This window comes from Petromyzon marinus, chromosome 21 (genome assembly GCF_048934315.1).
Source record: "Petromyzon marinus isolate PM22_M1 ecotype Great Lakes invasive population chromosome 21, UKy_Petmar_22M1.pri1.0, whole genome shotgun sequence".
NCBI classification, from domain to species: Eukaryota; Metazoa; Chordata; class Hyperoartia; order Petromyzontiformes; family Petromyzontidae; genus Petromyzon; species Petromyzon marinus.
This window is the reverse complement of record NC_133687.1, coordinates 13,200,664-13,225,882: the sequence shown is the minus strand read 5'-3', so window position 1 is coordinate 13,225,882 and position 25,219 is coordinate 13,200,664. Positions and strand designations below refer to the sequence as shown.

Below are 25,219 nucleotides of genomic sequence, written 5' to 3'. Positions count from 1 at the left end.
TTCAAACAGTCACGAAAGTTGTAAGTCTAAATCTATGAACATAACTTTCTATGGCAGGGTGGGGAGGAGTTCTGCTCACGGTGTGGATACGTGCTCACTTCAAGGGATTTCAGAAGTAACTCTACGGTATCCACTTCCGTGGTTGGGCCATTCCTATTCACGAAGGGATAGGCAGTCAGCACCGCTCTGCCAGTTCCGCATGGGTAACGACTAGCTTCTGACGACGCAATTCCCGACAAGCAATCGAGAAACTGTATACCATTGGCAAAACGTGTATTTTTGGAGACACATTAACAAACAAAAATGTCATCCGTTTTTCTTTTCCAAGCCTCTCTTTATTCGTTAAAATTGTACACAATCACGGCTCGTCCACCAGGCGAAAGACCACTGGATGAGACGCCAACCCCCACCACCCCCACACACAATGCACTGCGTGCTTCGGTACACGTGACAGCACCGCGCTACCCACACACATTCTCTTTGCTCCATCCAACAAAACCTTACAAAATACAAAACCAACGACGAGACTTGTAACGAACCTTCGGCTATAATCGTTTAAAAAATATAATGTATGTGATTTCATAATATACGCTACATCTAAACTACCGCGTTAAAAAAAAAATATTACGATAAGGGGAAAAAAAGAACGACGTTGTGAACACTGATTTTTACTGGTTGGGTTTCTTTAAAAAAATCGATAACATTAATTTCCCATTTGCTCTAAGTGGCGTTAGCGGTCAAATGTTTAAAAAGCGGCTCCCCCCCCCCCCCCCCCAACCTATAACGAGCGTTGGGCAACACTTATGTGCGTGTCGACAGCCGATGGTGGAAATTCCACATTTGCATGGCAAGGGAGCAAGCCAAAATGTATGGCGACCCTCCCCAGCCCCCCTCCCCCCCATAGACTTCCCCACACGTGGCAACATACATTTTATATTCACCCTGGATGGACGAAAACGGGCCGAGTTGCCATCGCCAAGTTGGGATTTTGCACACCTCGTGAAATTTTTACCATCGCCCGTGCCGACTCGATATTGCGAGGAATGGAATGTGAAATTGCTAAGATTTTTGGGAAGAAATTGGCAAACGCGCGGAATATTGAGAATATTTCTACAGCGAACTATGGCACCGGAGGTGAAACTTATCAAAATCTGATACAATGTTTACATGCCGTGAATACGTTTGTCATTGGATCGTCAGCCAATCACGGTTCAGAGATCCGTTTCTTAAAGCGACCACGATTCTTTACAGGGGATAATCAAGATGTCTGCTCTGGTTAGTTTTCATAATTCTTTGTAAAATCTTCTCTCCTCTTGTGTGCGTTTTCTCCCTCGCACAAACACTTCACAAGCGACTAAACGTCCCAAACGCAGAGCCCTTTCCTGAAAGAAGAGGCTCGAGACTCAGGCTTTGCTGGATAAGTAAAATTATTGCTATTGATTCTGAGCAGAAGTCACTTGAATTACCAGATTGCTATAGAGTGAATGGACTTAAATATCTCAATGGCAGTGAATGGGCCCTTGAATTAAGAGATCTCTATGCGAGTAAAGGCTATAAGGAGATCAATCACACATTCGGCAAAGGACCGGTGCGCCAAACGTAACTACTGGACAGCATTCGCAAAAATTTATTTTACTGCCATGTAGAACTTCGTTCGCACCGTAAGTAGCCAACCGTGCTAATCAAATTATTTGTTTGATACACGTTATCGCGGGAGCGACGCAAACCTTCAGAGGGTCGCAGTCTGCTTCGAATGTCATCCGCCAACTGAAGTGAGCGCAATTCACTGGAGTTTGCACATCAAGACACGGCAACGTGTCCAAATGGTGACAGTCGTCTCCTCCGAACTAAGCTCTCAAAACAGAGTAGACCCGGCCGTAGATGCAACGGTGAAATTTCTAACAAAGTCGAACCATCGGATGCCAAGAAAGCCATCTTTGGCATTGCACGTGGAAGGACTGCGGCCGATGCAAATCCAGCAGATGCTCTGCAAATGTTGTGGTTTTAAAAAATTCACCTGATCAAACCAGTTCCCCATCCACTGAAAGGCTGTAAACACAGCTCATAAGAATAACGGTTCTGTTGGAAATTGGCACAACAAAGGTCCCTGCAATCGACATCATATAAAGGTTACAGAGGATTTAGTGTTTCAATATTCACGTAACATCGGTCAGCTAAGAATGTAGTGTTTAATGTTCATAATGTAATGAATATAGTGTTATTAACGGACCCTAATTTATTAGCGTAACGTTGGGTCATCAAAGGCACCACCCCACTGCAGAAACCTTGATTTTCTAGCTTCTTAAAAATTCCGAGGAGCGTTTCAGTAATAATACGTTTACGAGCAACAACGTGACAAACAAAAAAGAATAAAATTTCAAAGAAAGTTAAAAACGACATGGGTGTATAAAGGTACGGCGACGTCTCGGGAATTAAAAACCTTTCTTGTTCTTCCGACGACAGCAACAATAAAAATTAAAACGCGAGCGATTAATAACGATACCTCTCCCATTAAAACTCGCACCGTCTGGACCGCTCGCTTTCTACGGGAGGCGTTGGCTGCGGAAAGGGTTAAAACAAAATACGAAAAAAACGTCGAGTGGAGCCGTGTGTTCGCGAGCACAGGTCAGACGTTTCGGCCAAGCAGCAGAAAAGATTCTCCCCCCCCCCCCCCACCGAGAAACGTATTTTGTGTAAGGGTAAACTAAAACCGTCATTTTCCCATTGGAAAATATTGCATTCGTATTTGTTGCAAAATTCTGTTTGACTTAAAGTGTTATATTATTTAAAATTTGCGCTCCATTTAAAATCGATGCGGTTTAAAACGTGATCATGACCATGATAAAAAAGTAGAAGTACGTCGTAAAAAAAGGGAAGTTAGCGATGTGGCTACAAAGCAACAAGAGCCCATCGCCCTCTTCCACAGCATCTCCTCCGGTCTTAACGAGTGCTCAATGGCGCTCATCTCCGTTTGTCAGCTCCAAGGCAGAGGAGGAAATTCCACATTCCCATAGCAGGGGGAGACAAGGCCATCCCCATAGGTATTCTCAGAGCTTCATTTCAGCCAGGTCTGTACGGGTGAATGGCCCAGGAAACATTTCTACAGCTGGCACAAGCACATCCAGTATACTCCTCTTGCGAGGGCTGTGGCTTATAGGCATATGCCATACGAGATAAAACGAAGCGTGTGTGTGAACCTCAAAGAGTTATCTACGCGTCCAGGTGTTCTGACAATGCGCAGTCACCACATTTTTTCTTGACTTCCTAATTTAAGCCAGGTGCCCCCCCCCCCCCCCACCCTTATAGTCTTGTCTCTAGGCCTACTTCAGTAAAGCAGTGACCCCGCAAATATTCAGTGAGAAACCAAGCACGGAATGGTCTCACTGTTGACTTTATCCAAAGGGGTCTACTTATATCATTCACCCAAGGAAGAATATAATGACGGCGACTCGGATTTGAACTTATTAGCCTGGCTAGCAATCGATAAACCTGGCGATGCAACCCAAAGAACTCGCCCCCGAATCCACCACGGAAGCATCCGCTGACCTGTCTCGGCAACCTCCGTCATCACAATGAGAGAAAACGAAAAGTACAAAAGTGTTGAGGAAGCGAGGCACGGTTGGCTCGAGGTGACGGTGAGTTGCATGTGGTAGCAGTGTAAAAAGGTGTACTTTTTTGTTAAAAACTTCGATTTCAAAAAATAGAACTTAAAAGTTGATCATTATTTGGCAGATACGTGCACGTAAGAAATGGTATAAACGGAGCGCATTGAAACACCAAACGTGAAAAGTGAACAAAATATAATCGGGATGAGAGGTGAAACGGCACAGTTGGAGCTAGGGTAAGGGGTCACAGGGGTCAGAGCCCATGCTAGGGTTTAATTGGCTAGTTGTGGTTAGAGGTAAGCGAGAGTTTAATTGGCTTGTGGTTAGGGTTAGTGTCAGGGTATGATTGGTTGGCAAGGTTAGGGTAGGGATAGTGCCAGAGTATGATTGGCGAGTATGGTTAGAACAGGGGAAGTGCTTGAGGAATTGATTAGGGTTAGGAGGGTAATGTCTGATTGGTCAGTATGGTTAAGCTTAAGGATGGAGTTAATGCTGGAAGACGGCTTGGTGATGCATTATCGTGAGGCTTAGAGCTTGTATCCAATTACCCAGTCCCAAATCTTTGTCCCCTCCTCTCCAATATCAAGCCAAGTCCCAATTTTCATCGCTTTTCAGTTCTGGCGTTATCCAGGCTATGTGTGAACACCGTTGGGAGATGCGGTTTTGAAAGCAGCCATGGCCGACAACGCAGCAATTTGTTCTGCTGTGATGACAATTAAAAAGTTAACATTTGTTCTAAGCAGAGGGTTAAAGAATTCCTCAGCTTCGGCTACGTGCTCATTTTTCACGTGGCTCCATTTGTTCTCGCTAAAACCTACAAACGCAATCGACACTTGAGGTTCTGTTTGTCGTGGATTGCTTGTTCTAATTTATCTGAAATGCTTTGCAGTTCAGCGTTTTTTTCTTCCTTCTTTGCTATTTACATTTTTCCGAGACGGGCGAGGCAGACTGGCGTTTAACGCGACTGTGATAGTGACGATGACGGTGGTGATGGCAATGACGGTGGTGACGACAACAGTGGTGGTGGTGAAGATGACGATAATGGTAGTGACTGTGACGGTAGTGGTCACATGATGCACAGATACTCACAGTGCACATTTAAAAAAGAGGAATGCACACATAACAAACCTCCATCATTCAACACAACCGTTGCTACGTATTTTGAATACACACACAAAGGCACAAGGGTCGCCTGTTTCAGACCTGGAAGCTTCAGAGGCAAGTGCTCTTAGCGAGCACCTATTAAGCCCGGGGAAGGCACAAGCATGGGTGGCATCGTAAGCATCACTCATGCCCAGCCATCTTAAGGCTGAGCAGACCTAGGAGAAACCCCAAAACGGGATCAGAAACTTGGTAATGGTGATACCGCTGGTGTCCTTGTGTAATAAGGGCAGAATTTTAAGGCACACACACTCACATCCTACAACCACCACCAAAGATCCCCTGCATAACTCACAAACGGCTGGGGCAAGTGCTGTTTGCGAGCACCCATAAAGGCCGACAGTGCACTTAAGGGTGATGCGGTTAGTACCACATTCGGCCACCTTTGCTTCTCCAGTGCCGAATTTTACGCACTGCACAACAGATATTCAATGAAATCTGACCAGACCGAAGAGAGGACTAGAGATTGGTTCAGATATTATTTGTAACTGATAATAGCCATGGCAGGGAATTTATCCCAGGTTTACCAAGTTCTGAGCGGAGTGTGATAACCACCGTCACCACTCCTGTTACATGCACTAACTTGCATCTTATCACCATCGTTTCATACATTCATCCAATCACCACCACAAACACTCACACTCACATCCTATGACAACCGCCATTCGCCATTAAGTAGTGGTGACGTCACCACGGCGCTTGTGCCAGGCTATGTGCACTTTAAGACCACGTGAAGTGTCAAACGCCTTTTGGCAGGTCACGGGACCCAAGTACCATGGGTGACGACCACTGTTACACACACTCACGTCTAATAACCACCACAAACACTCACGTCCTATGACCACTGTCAAACACAAACTCAAGACCCTATTACCATCATGCAGTCTGTCCCAAAGGATGATGACCTCTCTTACATCTGGAGTCGGAATCCTTCAGCATCTTATACGGTTATGTTTGGTTCCTGCGAGTTTGTGACTTAGGGAGACTAGCGTTTAAACGATACACCCTTCCACAGAGATCGCACGCACAGTGGGCCGAGGGTAACCACTGAGATCCAGCATCACCAGTCGACACTAACCACCACTTCTGACCTTCAACCTCCTGGCTTGTTGTTTCTCCTTGTCTTGATAACGCTGTCTCTCGAGCAACAGAGTAGCTTGAGCCAAGCTGCATGCTACTAGTGTTTGTCGGGAGCTTTTCCCATGAATCTACAGGAATTCCGTATCTTCTCAAGTTTGAGGTACATCGTTATAATACAGACCTTCTTTACATCTTGAACCTTCATGCAACTGGGCAGAGCAATTTGTTTTGGACTTCTGTATTCTTCCATTCTACGTGTCCAGCCCAGCAAAACTGGCCAATGGTGACCATAGTTGACACAGCAGTCATTCCTGCTAGAGAAAGGACTTCAATATTAGTTACTCTATCTTGCTATTTGATCCCCATCAGGCGTCCCAGATGTCTTTGCTCGAGATTGTAAGGGGTCCAAGTGTCAGAGCCGTCGAGGAGAAGCACTTACAACAACGACGGCTTTGTAAAACAATGCACACTTAAATTTTGATTTAAAGCTTTCGTGACTGCAGGGATTCATATTCTTGGTTCTTTCGGTAAAGCCACATAGAAGGGAAACAATAAAATAATAAAAATATAAAACAATAAAATTCTCACGATATTTCGACTGCAACACAAGCAATCATCATCAGGTGTGAAAACCACAGCAAGAAAATTTGAAGTGGCGTTTTTTTTTACGTTAGCACCAAGGAGAGCGATTTGGCATCCATTATTTTCGTCACCCCCCTCCTCTTTCCGAACATAGATGGACTCGTCCATCTGAATAACTGCCAAATCGCTCTCCGTGGTGCTAACGTAAAAAAAAAACGCCACTTTTTTCTAATTTTCTTGCTGTGGTTTTCACACCTGATGCTGATTGCTTGTGTTGCAGTCGAAACGTCGTGAGAATTTTATTGTTTTATATTTGTATTTTATTCTTTCCCTTCTACGTGACCGAAAGAACCAAGAATGCACACTTAGTCCTTACGGTGGATGCCTGGTTTGTCCCATAAGACATCCTCGAAGGGGACCAAAACTGGACGATGTTGTTTATTCTACATTTTTTTATCTCTTGGTCCGGCTACCATAATTTGTCACACTGTGCTCTCCAAATATGTGAACTTGCTGATTGAGTAAAGTGAGATGTTGGTCAATTTGTGTTTCTCCTCCAGCTCGACTGCTCCCAGGAGCCAGTTTATGAGTTACCTCGGTTGTCTTGAGGCTCACAGTGAGACCAAATTATCTGGCTCAATTTGCAAAGGAGGAGCTGCTTAGCAGTTGTTGTATGGTCAAAAAATAGTCATTTGCATACTGAAGTTCACATACTATGGACCGCTCAAATGAGAGTTTTTTTCAAATAAAGGTGACAAGATATTAAAGCCAACCATCTGTGCAGGTCTCGATCACTACTCCTGCGTTCAGGTCCTTCATAGCTTCATCCACCATGGCTCAACAGATTTGGAGCCCAAGCACAGCTCACTCCATTCGAAATGTTAAATGCATCTGATACGCCTGAGTGAGCACGAACTCTGCCTAGGTACCATGATGGAACTATCTGATTACATCCAAAGATCCTGGGTGGATACCGAAACTTTTGGAGAAGACCCTATTACCACCATCAATAACAATACCTGCCATTCACTACCAAGTGACGGTGACGTCACCCCAGCACCTGTATCAGGCCACAAAGTGTCGAAGGCTCGCCGACAGGTCACAGGACAGACCCAGGTTGCAAGGGTTGGCTGACCGATATGTCTGGCAGATGTACCAGCTGTACCCCCCCTACTATGCCAACTTGCTGAATTTTATCTTTCCGGCGCGCAGCTCGTTGTTGTGAGAGTCACACCTCTGCCCTCCGTTGTTGTTGGAGGACGACTGCCTCCAACTGCCCAGTAGCGTCCTTCACGATCCTTCTCCATGGAGGCCAATCTTGACACCGTTGGTACCAGTTGTCGGCAAGTCCACTCAGCTCCACATCCACCCGTACCACATCAGTCCATCTCTTCTCCAGCACATGTCGTACTCGTTTAGCCCCCTCTATACAGCCAAACAAAAGCTACTTGAGCATGCAGTAGCTGGGCATGTGGGCTACATGACCCAGCCAACACAGTCTCGCCTGCCAGAGCTCAAACACACACACACATATCCTATCATCACCACCATGCTTCACACACATCCTACCATCACCATCACATGGAACCACACACAACCGTGCTCACACTCGTGCCTTCACACCTTCACACACATTCCTCTCTTCTCCTTCTCTCTCTCCCATCCTCCTTCAGTCTCACAGCCATGTGAGAAAGTTCTCCTTGTCCAGCCTGGCTGGGCCCAGCACAGACTCGACGTCGCTGAGGAGGTCGGCGGAGATGGGCTCCTGTAGGCTGGGGACCAGGTCATCCGTGTCCATGCTGACGTCGCCGCCCTCCTCCTCGCCCCCGGAGAATCCGGCACCGACGCCGGACCCAGCCGTCACTGGTGCCACCCCTGCTCCTGCCCCGAGCGTGTCCATCATGCCGTAATCGACGTGGGTGGCCGGCAGCGCATCCAGAAACTCAAAGAACGGCTGCTGTTGCTGCTGCTGTTGTGGCTGGTGCGGCTGCTGGTGTTGGTGAGCGCGCAACGGAGACTGTGGAAATGGAGATGGTTTCTGCGCCGCTGCCTTCATGCCGGTGCTGTTGCCGCCGCTATGACCGGCGGCGGTGAAGGGGACAGCACCATGTCCTGCGTGGGGCAAGCTGTCGCAAGCTGCCGGCACACGAGGGGAGACGGGTGTTAGGGTTGCGGTTGTGTGTGGGTGCAAGATCTTTCTTTGGCGCCGTGTTAGCGAGATGTTGACTACTACGCCTGGTATGCACGAGGTCGTGGGTTCGATTCTGACCCTGACACCTGTATATTTGGAGTTTGGATGTTCTCCCCGTGGCCGTGTGGATTTTTCTCCGGGTCCTCCGGTTTTTCCCTTTCACATTTCGAAACAGGCCCTGAGAGTATTTGGCTGGTATAAATTTCCACAGGATAAGCCACTTTGTTGAGCTATCATTTGTGGCCAGGTCACTTCTTAAGAGAGCTGTATAGCTCAGTGGGCCTTACCTGGTAAAATAAAATAGTTTCATTTTTAGTTTGGAAACGGGGCAAACATTGATCATCTCCAAGCTCTACACGGACTGACAGGGTCGCGTGTAAACCCGGCGAATGGGGCATCACTTTCACCAGATCTCAAAATGTTCTCTGAGGAAATCCAGATTCTCCGTTGTTGGTGTCCAGATTTGTCATGTTTTTTTCTTCACATTTTTAAGTTAAGTTTACAAGTAATGTTATTTAAAACAAGATGATCTGTGAAAACAACATAATCAGTCTTCTGTATGACATGCTTTAGAGATGCTTGATGTTGTTATTTGTATCACCACATCTCTCCCAAGTCATGGACTTTTTTCAATAACCCCTACAAAGTGAATGGAGGCTAACATAAATGTACATATTTATTTATTTATCCAGGAAAGCCTCCCAGAGTCTCAATACTTTTTCTCATCAGGGTCCCACATTGGTTTCTATAGCCAAGTATATATGCAAGGAAATACCCAGAGAAAAAAAGCAACCAAAAGTATAAGAGGATAACGCAGAAGGGTCTGTACAGATGGGCTCAGAAACCCACGTGCTGTAATCCCATTTGCTGAACGCCAGCAAGTTTGGGAACCCACAAAAGTTTGGTAGTGTCCTAACATAATTGATTAGATGCGCCTGCAATCGCGCGCAGCCACGAGTTAGTAATATGGTGACTAAGTGGTTAACATGGCCGTGTCGGAACAGTGGCGAGTGACATCCTAACACATACACGAAACACTGTACACACATCCACACACGTACCCACATACGACATAAACACAAACACATGCCCCCTCCAGATGCTGTGTACACACAAAAGAACCAGCCCCCCCCCACACAAACCGTACAAGCACACACCCCCACATACTGTAAATAAACATTTATACAAAAACATTCAAATACACACACTCGCATACAACATAACACCCGCCAATCTCCACTAAGTGGCGGTGATGTCACCACAGTGCCTGTGCCAGGCCAGGTGCACAAAAACCTATTCAAAATACACACACTCGCATACTCGCACTCGCACACCATGCACGCAAGCAGCCCCACAAATTAACATAACTACACAAGGAGACACTCTCACAAGCGTTCACACACTTACACGTGCACTTCATATTCACACACATGCATACTCACACCCTCCCAGAGATGCTCACACACTCACACAAATACACCCACAACAAAGATAAATATATCCTGTATAGCCATAACAGGCTGTTGGGGCAAGTGCTGTTAGGGAGCATCTATGAAGGCCATCATGACACACAAGGGGGTGGGTGGCTAAAACCACACCAGACTGCCTTTGCCTCCCCAGTGGGGATGTTTACACCAGGTACTCATTTGAGACCAAATCGACCTAAAGGAGGCCTTGGATCGGTTCAGATAATCGCCATTGGTGTTGGCCGTGAGCGGGAATCGAACTGAGTTCGTAGCGTAGCACGCTAACCACTGCGCCACCGTACACACATGCAGAGACAAAGCTCCCCCATGTGGCCTTAACAGAATGTTGGGGCAAGTGCTGTTAGCGAGCACCTAGAAAAGCCGGCATGACACATGAGGTGGGTGCGCGGTTAACAGAATGTTGGGGCAAGTGCTGTTAGCGAGCACCTAGAAAAGCCGGCATGACACATGAGGTGGGTGCACGGCCAACACCACACCAGACCACCTTTGCCTCCCCAGTGGCGATGTTTACACACCACACCAGGTACTCATTTGAAGCCAAGTTGACCTCGGGGATGCCCAGGACCATTTCAGATAATCGTTACTGGTGTTGGCCGTGAGTCAGAATCGAACTTGGGTGGCCGGGGTTCGTAGCGCAGCGTACTAACTACTCCACTACCGCTCCCCACTCGTACACGCACGCACGCACTCACTCATGCACACACGCATGCGTGCGCATTCTCACTACCATCGATGTCGTCGGTGGCGCCATTGCCGTGCATCTCCTCAGGCGTGCGCGAGAGGCTGTAGTTGCCCACGCTGAGGCCGCTGTCCGTGCTCGCCTCCCTGGAGTGGAACGCCCCGCTGGGAATGAGCAGTATGCGCTCATTAGACAACGCGGAAGGAACATCACACAAATGTTGCACTTCTCTGCGAAGGACGTGTTTAGCGAGAATGACGTTACCTCCCGAGAGGAATTACGAGGCCTCGCACGGTGCTATGGTTTGTTTTTTTACCTACCACCAGGTAAGGCCCAACTGAGCTCTATAGCTATTTTTCAGAAGCAACCTTGCCACAAATGAAAGCTCAACAAAGTGACTTATCATGTGGCAATCAATAGCAGGCAATTACTCATAACACGTGTTTCTAAATGTTGAGGGAAAAACCAGAGGACCTGGAAAAAAATCCACGCAAGGATCCCAGCAAAACACACAAACTTCAAATATACAGCAGCAGGCATCAGGGTCGGGATCGAACCCACGGCCTCCTGTATACCAGGTGAGGTAGTTAACATCTCCTAGCCACCGTGGCGCCCAGACTGCCACGTGAATGGCTCGGTCTGACAAGTGGCTCACAAACCTGTTAAGGAATGGGTCGGAGCCAGACGTGTTGATGGCCCTCATGTCCTGGACTGCGCCATTCCCCGGGGAGGGGGTGTGCACTCCGTTCAGCATCTCCACATCCATGGGCATCTGCCCCCGCATCGCCAGCTCCTGCAGAAAAAACACCAGAGGCACGGGGATCAATCCATCTGTTGTTGTAACGTTCTTACCCGCCTCTAATGGATATCTGTAAATAAACATTCCGAGTCTGATTCTGAATCGGTTTATTAATCGCCAACAGCCGAGCACACGATGATTCGTCAGTGAAACGTGTTTAATTTGAGAATTAAGAGTTTAATAGTGAGAAATTCTGCATCTCGCGACATGAAAACGATAACGCAAATCTGGATAAATTTGGGATAAAAGGTATTTACAGAAGCATATGAGAGCCTATTTATTTACACCGAGTCTCTTTTTCAAGGGCATTCTGGGTCACCGCACGCACAACCGAAACTCAAATTCGAACCCAGGTACTCAAAGGTTCCGTGGTTCAATGCTGTCCTCGTACCCACCCGCAGGCGACCACCATGACTCTCAACTGCTTTTACATAAAGTATTAATGAAGGTAATGAAAAGGGGCCTCATCTAATGCACCTTCAATGAGCACGGTTGGCTATGCACAGTGCGAAAGAAGTTCAACATACATACAATCAATGTTTTCCAGCAGCATTTACATCAGCAGCAAACTCTTTATGAGTTCCAACCTCTGCTTCTCATCAGGTGTGGTTTGTTAAACAAATACTGCCTCGATTTCTGATGATATAGGAAGACTGCTCCATGAATACTGTCCCATTGATATATGTGGACAACAGCATAATAAATACATGTTTGTGCCTGCACACAAGTGCTGTTGGCGAGGAGCTATGAAGGCCAGCAGGCCATATGGGGTTGGGGATGCGGCCAGCACTGTGCCCGGCCACCTTTGTCTCCCCAAGGAAGTGCCTGACCCGGTTCAGATATTCGCCACTGATGCTGGCGGTGAGCGGGAATCGAACTCTGGTATCTGGGTTTGTAGTAACCACTGCGCCACTGTTCCCCACACTCGAGCACTCGCGCACACGCAATCACTCACGCACCCCCCCCCCCCATACACACATGCGTGTGCACGCACACCCAAGAAGAGACATACTTGCCGACACACACACACACACACAAACGCTACTATACACATGTGCATGCACTGCCGTGCACCCCCACACTGGTATAGCTCGTAAATCAGGGCAGGGGAATAACAGGTTTGTGTGGTTTTCCTCCCCTGTTTCTGGGACTCCCATTTCACCTTCGGGATAAAACTGGCAACGTCAGAGCAGGCACACCCACGCTTTACCAGCTCCGGAAAACCGGAGGTATCTGCCGACAAGTCCTAACAGCTCCATGTTTACACACACCCACACATACACACGGAAATGCATGCACACACATGCACAGGGACGCACCCATGCACACGCCATTGGACAAATAAGAGACATACACAGGCACATACAGACAAACGCAAGCACTTGCACAGGGACTCATATCGACAGGCATGTAAAGACAAACATCCCTCAGTGTCGCCTTAACAGACTGCTGGGGCAAGTGCTGTGAGTGAGCACTTATCAAGGCTGTAACAGCACGAGGGGGTGGGTCGCCAGCACCACGCCCGGCCACCTTTGTCTCCCTAATGGCATTATTTTTACACATCGCACCAGGTACTCATTTAAGGCTGAGTCGACCTAGGGGAGGCTCGGGGCCTGTTTAGATAATCGCCACTGTTTATTGCTCGTGAGCGAGAATTGAACTCAGGTCGTCAGGTTCGTAGCACAGCGCGCTCACCGCTACCACTCCCCATGCACTTGCACAGGGACTCGCACGGATTGGCATACACCCACACAGCCACACCCAAACACAGATACCCCCCCCCATGCCTCATACATATGCATAAACAAGACAAAGATCCCCGTATAGCCTTCATAAACTTGTGTGGCAAGTACTATTCGCAAGCACATATGAATTCCTGCACGGCACACGAGGGGGGAGGTGGTCAGAACCACGCCCTGCCACCTTTGTCTCCTTGCACCAGGCACTCATTTAAGGTTGAGTCGACCGAGGGTAGGCCCAGGACCGGTTCATATAATCGTCACTGGTGTTTGCTGTGAGCCGGTGTTGAACTCGGGTCACCGGGTTCGGAGCCCAGCGCATTAACCACTGCAATACCACTCCACACATCTACAAAGACAAATATCCCCCGTATAGCCTTAACAAATTGTTGTGGCAAATGCTGTTAGCGAGCACCTATGAAGGCATACACACACACACTCGCACACATGAAGACATAGACATCCCTAATAGTCTTATAGACTATTGGAGTAAATGCTGTTTGAGAGCTATGATGGAGGTGGTGTGTGGTCACCCAATCACCTCCATATCTCCTGAGTACTGATGTTAACACACGGCCCAAGGTACTACAGTAATTTAAACTGAGTTTGTCGAACTAGGGAAGATTCAGATGCATGTCATTGATGTTAACCATGGCCGGGGATTTAACTTATACATCTGGGTTCCCCGAGCAGTGTGTGATCCACTGCTCCCCAAGTGCATGCCCACACACATAATTACACATGCAGGTGCCCACACACAAATGCATATGCATAAACACACACCCACAAACACAATAAGAGCCACACGAAATAAAGCTCCCTCGTGTAGCCTTACAGCCTGGGCAAGTGCAGCCACAGGGCAGTGCCGATGTTTATACACTGCAGCAGGTACTCATTTAAACCTGAGTTGACTTTAGGCAGCCCAGAACCAACTCTATCACCGCTTTTAACTGTGCAGGGAAATTAAACTTCCCATGAACAGAGTGCAGTGCACTATCCACAGCGTCACCCCTTCTCACGCACACATCCGTAGACACACATCAATGTCCTTCCAGCAAAAACGGGTATCAGACACTGGCAATTTAAACTTGTTTTTTTACAGTAATTTTACTGTGCTAGTTAGATCTGATAACGGAAGCTTGTGTTGCCTCTGAAACGTCGTGATTTGATTAACTTAATTTTTTTATTTTTACCTACATGACTTTACCGACAGAACCAAAGAGTATGTTTCCAGGTATAGAGTTTATTTGGTGCAGTCCAGTCACCAATGACTGCATGCACGTCCCACCAAATTTCATTTTGGTTGTTCACTTAATTTGGTCACATTTCAGCTCTGAGAATTAACAATTATGTTTTGACTTATAAGCAAACATGCTTGGCAGGACATATGAAAAGGTGTGTTCCCATTGTGGATAAAGTGACGTCAGAAGCAGCTTTGCGGTGTCTGTCACCTGCATTGTTGTCTTAGATGATGATGGCCATGTGATCTAAGCTTAGGTCGTGTTGGGTGAGAGAAGCAATTTAAAGTCTACTGCCTCAACTACACAACTCCCCCACACTTAACTTCTCCTCTTTACTCTTATACAAAGTGGTTGATTATGCCGCATTTTCTTGGGACAACTAGCTGGATTCGCGCTGGCCTGAGCTGCCCTGAGCTAACTCATTTATCCCCAAATGAGAGTTCAATGGTAACGTGTTGGGAAAAAGTGTCATGTCCACAATTTTCCCGAGTTATTTTGAAAATCATGGAAGTTGGACAAAGACTTCCCAGAAATACTTGCAAGTTGCAACTATTGTATTCTATCAACCTACCTATGCTTACCCAGCAGTATCAAGGAGTACAAGCACTAGGCAGTTCATATGTTGTGCGGTAATGTGTAGGGGTACTCTGACCATTTGTAAGATGTCAAATACCCTGTAGGGCAACGGTTCTCAACCTTTTTTGGCTACTGTACCCCTGGTTGAATTTTGTTTCAACCGATTACCCCCTTGCCTGTCCCAACATGGTTCTGTGAAATAAATGTATGAATAATGAACATCAACATTTAATCACTTGTCCATTTTGTCAGGTATCCTAACTAGCTAATAACTGCAAGTCACTAAAAACATTTCAATGCACGCTCCGCATGCATGACGTAATTTGTTCACGCTCTCTGTTACTCTTCGAAACCACATTGTTTAGAATCAATGAGTCTAGAAGGGTCTATTATATCAATCTAGGTTACCATATGGATTTATATTTTATTGTAGTTATTTTATATTAGCCTTTTCCCTGTCCAAGGACGGGTGTATTTCAGTAAATCTGAAACTTGCAAGCGAAAATCAGACCGCGACGTGATATTCATTGCATCAATTCGTGTGCAATTTGTAAGGCCGTGGTGATAAGAATTATTTCATGTAAAGGTTATAATCCCTTATTCATCATGACGTCCTTTTTACTTCGATGTCTCAATAGCGTTACGGAGATCGCGTGACGTGAGGGTTCTGCCTTTGCAGTTGACGCTGAGGAGGGGGGAGGAGGTGCCTCACCCCCCCCATGTGGAGTGACGTCACCCTCTAATTAATATTAATGGGGGTGCCCATTTGGAAGACGTCACCTCTTCATGATTATTAATGTGGGGGGCTGTTCGATGTGGACTGACGTCACCTGCTCATGATTATTAATGGGGGGGGCTACATGTGGAGTGACGTCATCCGCTCATGATTAATGAGGGGGGGTCCATGTGGAGGATGTCACCTGTTCATGAGTATTAATGAGGGGGGCTGACCGACGTGGGGTGACGTCACACGCAGGACACAGACATTTTTGGCTCATTATATACAGTAATTGGCAGATTCAGACATGATTATTCAATTACTCATGTATAATATAATTTCACGAATAAATCACCTTAGGTACCCCCCTGGGACATTGCCACAGACCCCAAGGGGCCCGTGTACCCCCGATTGAGAACCACTGCTCTCAAGGGGCTCTTTGGCACCGCCCCCCCCCCCCTCTAATGGAGGCCCTTCCATTAGCAGTGACTCGAGCAAGCAATTGCAGGGCTGCAAATTAACCTTTTTAATCGGTTATTTTAGTGGGATATCCCAGCTCTCCTCGAGCAAACATGACGCACCTGTCTCATGTCGTGTCTCACCCTCATCTTCTCCTTAGGCAGGCGCAGCTTCTGTGCCGCACCCAGCCCTCCCGTCGCCTGATAGGTCGGAAGCCCGCGGCCAGAAGCCGCCTGATTGGCCGCCGGGGACATCGGTGCGTGGCCGTGTGTGGGGAAAGCTGGGGTGGGCGTCAGCCGCTGCTGAGGAGATTCTGTTTTTGTGGGGAGGGGGAATAGAGGGAAAATTAGTTCTGAAAACTAAGCAAGAAAATTATTTAACTCTATGTGCGTTTGTCTTGAGCAGTTTTAATGAGTGATATCACGTTCTGAGCTGCGCAGTGAGACGTCACACATTACGTGACGCCACGAGATAACCTTGAGCGCTGATTACATGGGGAGGTGAGGCACATGCGTGACGGGGTCGATAAGGCTGGTCCCTTTCAACCCTGGCTTTTAGTGCCACGTATTGGGCGACACTTTCAAACTTAGTTGGATAGCATTGAAAATGCCGTAGGCCTAGTTCAGGTTTGGATGGCAAAGGTGGCATTTATAGTAATGATGGTGGTGATGGTGGTGGCGGTCATGGTGATGATGGCAGGCGGCCGCCGTCACCGCTTACTGTAAGCTGGCTCCAAGCGAGGGTCGAGCCAGGATGTTGTCTTGTTCTTGTGGTCGATGAAGTAAACCTCTCCATCGGGAGTCACAGCCTGCTCCCAGCCATCGGGCAGGGGTCCTGCCACACACACACCAGCCATCACATCATCACCATCAGCATATCATTGCATAGGCAGCAAGCCCCACCTCATCGCACATGCGTTGTCACACAGCCCATAGATGAGTTTACGCCTTTATCATCGAGCTGTTGATGTTTAAGATTAGCGGCGTGCACCACGACGCGACAAAGTAGAGGCGACGGACTTAGAAATGGTTGCTTGATCTTACTCTGTCTCTTATTTCTCCTCGGCTCTCTCACCCTTTCCCTCTTCTATCACTCCATCCACCCTCTTTCCACCTCTCTCTCCTCTCCATCTCTCTCTTAATTACTCTCTCTCTCCCCTTGTCTCTCTCCCCACGCATCTCCTCACCCCCGACCTCATGCTTCTCTCCCCCCGCACTTGTCTCCCCCCGCGTCTCTCTCCCCCCCCCGCGTCTCTCTCCCTCCCCCACGTCTCTCCCCCCCCCCCGCATCTCTCTCCCTCCCCCGCGTCTCTCTCCTCCCCCCCCGCGTCTATCTACCCCCCCGCGTCTCTCTTCCACCCTCACGTGTCTATCTACCCCCCCGCGTCTCTCTTCCACCCTCACGTGTCTCCCCGCCCCCTCGCCTCTCTCACCACCCTCCACGCTTTTCTCCCTGCCCCCCCCCCCCGCGTTTCCCACCGGGCCTCTTTAAACCCCTCTGACCCTTTCTCCCCCACCGCGTCTCTCCCCCCATCCCCCCCCCCCCCAGCATCTTTTTTCCCCCCGCGCCTCTCACCAAGTTGCTGTGGCCCCTGTGCGCTGGTGCGGTTTGCTGCGACAAGGCTCGCGCCAGGGTTGGCGGCGCCGCTCTCCGCCGCCAGTACCCCGCGCGGGTCGTGCCACGTTGTCGTCTGGTTGTTGTGGCTGAAACATTCACACATCGGCACCAAAGTCGTCACCATCTTCAACATTATCATAATTGTCGTCAACATCATCGTCACCACCATTATCAATATCAATCTCTCCTGATCTCTCTCACTTTCCATCCCAATCTGTCCTGCATCCCCCCTCTCTTCTCACCCCCCCCAATCCCTTTTCTTTTCATCTTTCCATATATCCCTCTCTACCTTACTCCGTCTAGCAATCTCATTCACTCTACCCATCTCTTTCTCCCGTTCGCCCATTGCTCTTTCTCACCATTGCACACTTCTGCGGTTCTATACCTCCTTTCTCCCTGCCACTCTTCCAATCGCCATCCACCCACATCGCACGACGCACTCTCTCCCATCTCTCTTCTGCTCCTACGCCCCCCCCCCCCCCTTTTTCCCCTTGACGAAGAAATGCTATCTTGATGGCAATGTACGCTACCTCCCAGCCTGTAGCCCGTTCTCCGACTACCTCTCTCCCTGTCCATCTCCCTGCACAAGTCGCCCAACCCTCTCTTACTTGATGAAGTAGCGCTGCCCAGCGGCCGTGAATGCCACCTCCCAGCCGGGTGGGAAGGGGGCATCGTTCTGGTCCAACAGCTCGTACGATCCCTGCCGGCTGTGCTGCACCATCGCCGCTTGCGCAGCCACCACCACCTGCTGTTGCTGCTGCTGCGGGGACAGGGGGTGTGGGAAACCCGTCGCCTGCGCCTGTTGCTGCTGGGCTTGCTGTTGCTGGGCTTGTTGCTGCTGCTGCGCCTGCTGCTGCTGCTGGGTCGACATGGGCTCGAGGAGTGCCGGCGAGGAGTGCGAGCGCGAGTGCTGCGCATGGACGGCACCTGTAGAGGAGGGGAGGGGCGGTTACATGCATTGAGGGGATGACCTCACACAGCGCGAGTTTCATGCCGACCCTAATACTGTGGATATATGATACATGCACACCTCATATAGGCAGAGGGATGCTGCATAAGTAGCGTGCGATGGTTAGCACACGGGACAGGTTGCCCGTTCGATCACCCAGAACAACAGTAGAAACAATAGGTAAGTGTCGTATATTCCTCCGCCCAGCATCTAAATGTGTATGCCACAGTGGATCGGCATCTCATGTGGTCACTCCCACCTCTTCCAAGACGTCTGGCCAGCATAGAAGAGTAGGCCAAATATGTCGAGAGTGGATTATTGTGGAGGCTCTTCTGCCAACAGTTGCGTGAGCAATTAGTTGCAGGGCTGCACGTTCAACGTCATCCTTTAGGTTTATAAAGCCCAGTTCGATTAAAAGGAATACATGGATATATTGGCGGGACACACCGGTGCAGTATAATAAACCGGTCCTCATATAACTGTTTAAAATCTAAATTTTCATCAGAAAATCTGTTTATCAAGTCTTTAAATTGACCCAGCTGCCAAGTTTGATGAGATTCGAAGGTTTATTCAGTCTACTGAGACTTTCTAAAAACAGGTCAATATTGACCGTTGATTTGTGTCGTTGAATCGAGCAACCGTCTGACCAAGTCTCGGGCATGAGTCAAATTTGCCTTTGGAACACGGAACCAATCATCAGGCTGGGTGCTATACGGCAACAGACTGTGAAGCTTCGTATTCAGCTGCTCATAACAATCATCTTCCCACTGTTTCAACATCACGAGAACCAATGTTGACGCACCCCGTGAGATTTTCTGACCAGGGTTGCGAATTTCGGGCAAAATAAATCATTTTTGCGATTTTTATTTTACTTTACACTGCGCACCGGTGTACCGCCAATACGTTCACATTATTACATTACACTGGTATGGGAGGGAAGCCAAAGGGCCACTTCGGATACAAGGTCACTGGATATAAGCACATCTGGCCGAATATTTATTCACAGACCTTTGTCAATCCACGGGTGGGTGAAGGCCTCCCCATGCAGTTTTGGTCGGAGGGGTTGTTTGGTCATACTTCATCACACTGGTCAGTGCACGTCAGCGAAGAGCGGAGGTGGCCCAGGATGGTTCAGCTATCACTCGCCAAGGATGTTAGCCATGACCGGTTGATTAGCATGGTTGGCTACGTACGGTGCAAAAGAAGTTTAGGATATATACATACATATATGGCCGGGAATCAAAATCAGGTCAAGTGGTTCATGGCGCAGTGAGCCAAGGACTGTGCCACCACTCTACCAATAGCTCTATAGTGGAAGTCCTCTAGGATGCCGGTATCACTTCATTAGTTTCTTCAACCGTCCATCACCCTTCTAGCCATGATGTGTCTTGCTCAAGCGCACTTACCTTTGTCAACAGACAATTTGATGTCTCAAATTTGCATGTTTTCTGATTACATGGTTCCTGTTCCTATCAGTGCAATTCCAAGCGATCCAACAAAGCAAGCCTTGGGATGACATAATAAACAAAATTCAATCATGCCTGTGGTCTGTATGTTCTGGGAAAAATGTTTCTAAAGGAGTAGCTGTATGTAGGAAGAGAGCAACTTGAAGATAAGGAATTCCACCACAAGATAAATATTTTTAAAAATCTGAGATTTTGTTTCTCAAGTGAGCATCTAAGCGGTACGCATTGCCTTTCTACGGCCTTGAGCCAGTGGTAAACATTCCACATTCATATGACAGGGATAAGTCTGGGAGAGGACAAATACTGTTGCCTTCCTTATATAGCAGTACTCAATTTATCCACCCTGGACAAATGATGGGCTGAATCAACTCTCAACCAGGGTTGAATTCGCAACATTTCAATTGTGCTTCTCTCACTCTACCGTGGAGCCAATTAATACAAGCATAATATTGAACGTCATATCGGTCACATATCGATCGCTTATCCACCCTGACCAATTAACGGCCCACTACCACTGCAGTATGCAGTGCACGGTGTAACTGTCATTTGCGATAAATGTTCACATATCTGACCTATTTACATATTCGCCTATACGTCAGTTCTAAGCGAGTCAGATATGTGAGGAGGTACTGCGATAACTAGCACGGAGAAATGGACGTTCGAAATCACACTGAGAGACAATAGATTAACGCATGCATTAGAGAACATGCGCAAGTTAGAAACATCACTTCACCTTAAAGAAAAGTAAACTGTGGACAGGGCATGTGCAGAAGTGATGATGGGACAACGGTTGATGCTAACAGAATCGCAGCCAAAGAAACACGCCTGAATGAATGCATGATCAATGTGGAGATGCAGCGATGAGTGCAGCTCGTCTTTTGGGAGCTAGGCAGATAATTGCATGGCGAAACCATTAGAGATGGCTGCGGCTTGGGGAAGCTCTCATCCAGCAGTAGATAAATCAGGGCTGCTGCGTGTTGATTGAGTAAAAAAAACTGTAAAGATGCCGCCATAAAAGTGCCTGACAGGTGACCCTCCATAAATCATTAACGAACAGCCGCAGAGTTTTCTCAATTGACACGATCAGGAAATGAAGATACTGTATGCGGTTTCAGAAGCGGCTGCAAGTTGACAACTCGGAGATTGTAAAAAGGAGTTACGAAAAAAAACCCACCCAGCTACTACAGAACAAGTTGTGCAGACACCCCCCCCCCCTTCATTTCCGGCCTCCGTCACACTGCTTGGGGTTAACATCAAGGACAGGTTTATGGCTCTTAAGACTCCAAGGACAAGTTGCTAGGTTTAGAAGCTGGGACGAGCCCATTTACATCTATCATAGTTGCTATACTTTTCTCTACCTCCCACCCCACCACGTGCCCCAGAGTCTGATATGGCTTGCACTCACTCCCCCCTTTGGCTGGCATTGTTGTTAAGTCTCGATAATCGGCCATCATCCCCTTCTAGCCATGTCTGAGGCATGCCCAAGCCCACTAACTTTTATTTTCGGTCAATGCGAGGTCTCTAATTTGTATTTTTTTCTCTGATCCACAGGTTTCTGTTTGTGCCTCTGTCGTGTATTTCCAAGTGTGCACCTCTCTGTGCACTTTTGTAAAAAATTGCTTTGTCGACGTCCATGTTTTTAATAAACGCCGTAGCTGGTCACACGCACTGACTAAACACCGTCTTGTTTGACCACATTGATATTTTGTTTTGCATTATAACGTTCAGGTTTTCAAAATCACTCCAACATGCACTCACTGGCCTCTTTATATAATCGTTTTAATGCAGGTGTGCCTTCAATCCGCAGGGGTATACACACTCTAGTGTGTGTTTTCAAGTTGTGTCCATCCAAATAAAATCTTCAATTGTTTAGCAAACCTCTGATAAATAACTCTTGTCTTGATCATTCATTTTGTGCTCAAATTTAAAGCATTCATTATGAAGTTCAATTATTTATTGTTATTGATTACTACTGGCTGCTAAAAATTTGCTATATTATCCGCCACTATAAGATGGTTCACACTATCACCATTTTCATTGTATGCTTTATTATTTAATACAATTTTTGAAAGAAACGTTATACTGTATCCATAATAAACGTTATTTTGTGTTAGATCGTGTAAATATAAAATATACATTTACACGATCTAATACAAAAAAAACTTAATTATGGATATTGGTTGCGGAAGCCTATGTTTTAAACAGAAAAGTTCTCGTTTTGCCCAGTAGTCCTGATGAGAGCACATCACGTTGCACGACCCTTGTTCTTGGTTGTAATTTATTTCTTCACACACTCCCAGTGTTAGTTGTTCTATCCTTGTAAATGTGTTTTTTTAATGTCTAGTGGGTTTTCTTGAAGGTCTTTGTTTTTGAGAGCTTGGATCACTCTGCATTAGTTTCCAGTGAATCGAATGCCTTTACATAGCTTGCACAATCCAGGCAAAACGGTCAATGTAGATGCTAGTCAACCACGAGAGAAAGCTGGTTTCAGAAGAGGTTTTCTACGATTGACCCACATAACACTACCAATACGATTATAGAAGACTACTTGAGTTTCAGACACCACGAGGACTGGCTTTTGCAGACTGAAAAGGAATACGCAATACTGCAGTACGCTTCACAGTGCAATGTCTTTACGGATGTTAAGTTAAAAATTCGATATACTGTACTGTTATGTTTACTCTTGCAAAAAGTAATTATTTGTAATTCATTGCATTAAAAGCATTTATAAATCATTCTAATAAATAAACTGCTTGCACCTCCTCCAAAACTACATTTTAATTATGTAGTTAAGTATTTATCGCAGACCTTTTTAAGAGTGTAACAATACACCAATAAATATTGATTATCTAACCCTCATGATAATTATGTGAACACAGATGAATTCATGCAGGATGCAATGGGTTCACGTGACTGCCGCAGCCACCAGTGGCCGCTACACTCACGAGGTTCAACGATGTTTCTTGAATAAAATTGTCGAATCAATTCGTGTGCCTGAAAAGCAACACAATCAAATCGCTTGCCAGAGGTGAATCATTACATGCCAACCTTGCTCTATATCTGCTTGCTATTCTGTATGTATATATATTTTTTTATTGTAAGTTCTCTCGTGCGTGTTGTATTCCAATGTGAGCCCTACAACAGGCTTGCTCATCACCGTGTCCCCTTTGGCCACAATAGCCTCTCACCTGCCTTAAAGGGCATGCATTAAGACAGCATTTCTATACCCAAGGGAGCCCAAAAAACAAACACCCTTGTGCAATGTTCCAGTTTCATGTCCTCTTCTTAGGTGCCTTTCTGAAACGCACGTAACACTCACTTAAAGTGAAATCCCTTAGCCTCCCTCAGGGTTTCCTCTCAAAGTGTTTCTGCAATTGCACACATCATCAGCAGCCCCATTGTTTATCCACTGCTGGATGAATGCCTCCTCACGCCATCGTCATCCCTCACTGCCCAGTGCTTTTACTACCACCCATCTCACTCCTGCATGTCAGCTAATCTCATTACTCCTGCTCCACAGCGGTTCTTCTTCTGAACGCGTTCCCTCCTTCCAATGGCCATTCCGTCAACAGTCTCGGCCATTGGCCCGTACCATTCTTACAGCGCAAGGCTATGACGAAGATGCCCATGTTTTGCATAGTTCTGCAGTAAACTAAAACTAATCTAGCCCTCCTCCAAGTTTTTTTTTTTAGCAGAGTGGAGTCCATCCTGGAGGAGAGACGCACCAACTCCGACCAGAGACATGACTCTCAGAGGAGTCCAAATGAAACGAAGTAATTCTTTTTTATTTCACCAGGTAAGGCCCACTTAAGCTATATGGCTCGTTTTCAGAAGCGGCCTGGCCACAAATGATAGCTCAAGTGGCTTATCATGTGTAAATTTATAGCAGCCGAATACTCTAAACACGTGTTGACTCTAAATGTGGATGGAAAAAACGAAGGACCCGGAGAAAAATCTATGTGACCATGGGGGGAGAGAGAGAGACACACACACACAAACTCCAAATATACAGGCGCCAGGGTGGAGATCGAACCGACAACCTGTATACCAGGCGACCTAGTTAACATCTCACCACCGTGGCGCCCCAGCTGCGGTTTTAGTGGGGGACAAGGTTTTTGTGTAAACTTTAGTAATGCCATAATTCGCAGGTAATATTCAAAGTTGGCCAATTTGGACCTCGAGACGCGGCACACAATGGCCTATACCTTTTAGAGTGACATTACAGGATCTTTAACGTCCACTGTGAAGCAGATGGTTCGTATTGTATAGCTGATACACTTTGCAACATCACACATCGTCATGCTGTGCATGAAATATCGGGGTGGGTTGCCACCTTTAAGAGGCCAGGAGGATGTTTGAGTAGCTATTTCTCTATGTGCCCGAGTATAACTGAATGAACAAAAATTGTCAACTTTATTTTCGGCGATTAAAAAAATCCTTTTTAGTTTATGAATCGACTCATCGATTAAGCATCCCAGCTCTGGAAACTATCAAAATTCCTCCCGCTATAAGTAAAGTTACATAACAACAAAGTATGTTTAATACAAAAAAACACACATTGAAGCCATTTTCACCTAGCAATGTTGGGAATGTTGGAATTTAGTAAAAAAACGCTAATGTATAATACGTTTTACCTCACAAAGGTTAAAACAAATAAAATATTCATCTTATTCTGCGAGAACTCTGGGTTATGAAACTATTTGGACAAAATAATAAACTTCCAATTTACGTCACAAAAATCTAACAAATACCATAAGCCAAAGTAGGCTTAATTACGAAAATAAACATTTAAGAAACGTTCAATGTAAAAGAAACGAACTGTACAATAATATACTTCTCAATTAGTGATTGAACAATGCAAGTGATTGTC

At 46.8% G+C, this 25,219-nt stretch overlaps 1 protein-coding gene across 1 annotated transcript in view; it reads right to left on the bottom strand.

Moving 5' to 3' along the window:
- Positions 1–313: 313 nt before the first annotated feature.
- The window catches only part of LOC116944606 (transcriptional coactivator YAP1-like), a 29,029-nt gene continuing 4,123 nt past the window's right edge, over positions 314–25,219 (bottom strand). The window contains exons 2-8 of the mRNA XM_032958318.2: positions 18,543–18,861; positions 17,893–18,020; positions 17,038–17,151; positions 16,440–16,630; positions 11,445–11,578; positions 10,834–10,949; positions 314–8,564 (exon numbers count right to left, since the gene is read on the bottom strand). Of these exons, the coding sequence (XP_032814209.2) occupies positions 8,104–8,564; positions 10,834–10,949; positions 11,445–11,578; positions 16,440–16,630; positions 17,038–17,151; positions 17,893–18,020; positions 18,543–18,861 (1,463 nt within the window). The 3' untranslated portion in view covers positions 314–8,103. The remainder of the gene's footprint in view (positions 8,565–10,833; positions 10,950–11,444; positions 11,579–16,439; positions 16,631–17,037; positions 17,152–17,892; positions 18,021–18,542; positions 18,862–25,219) is intronic.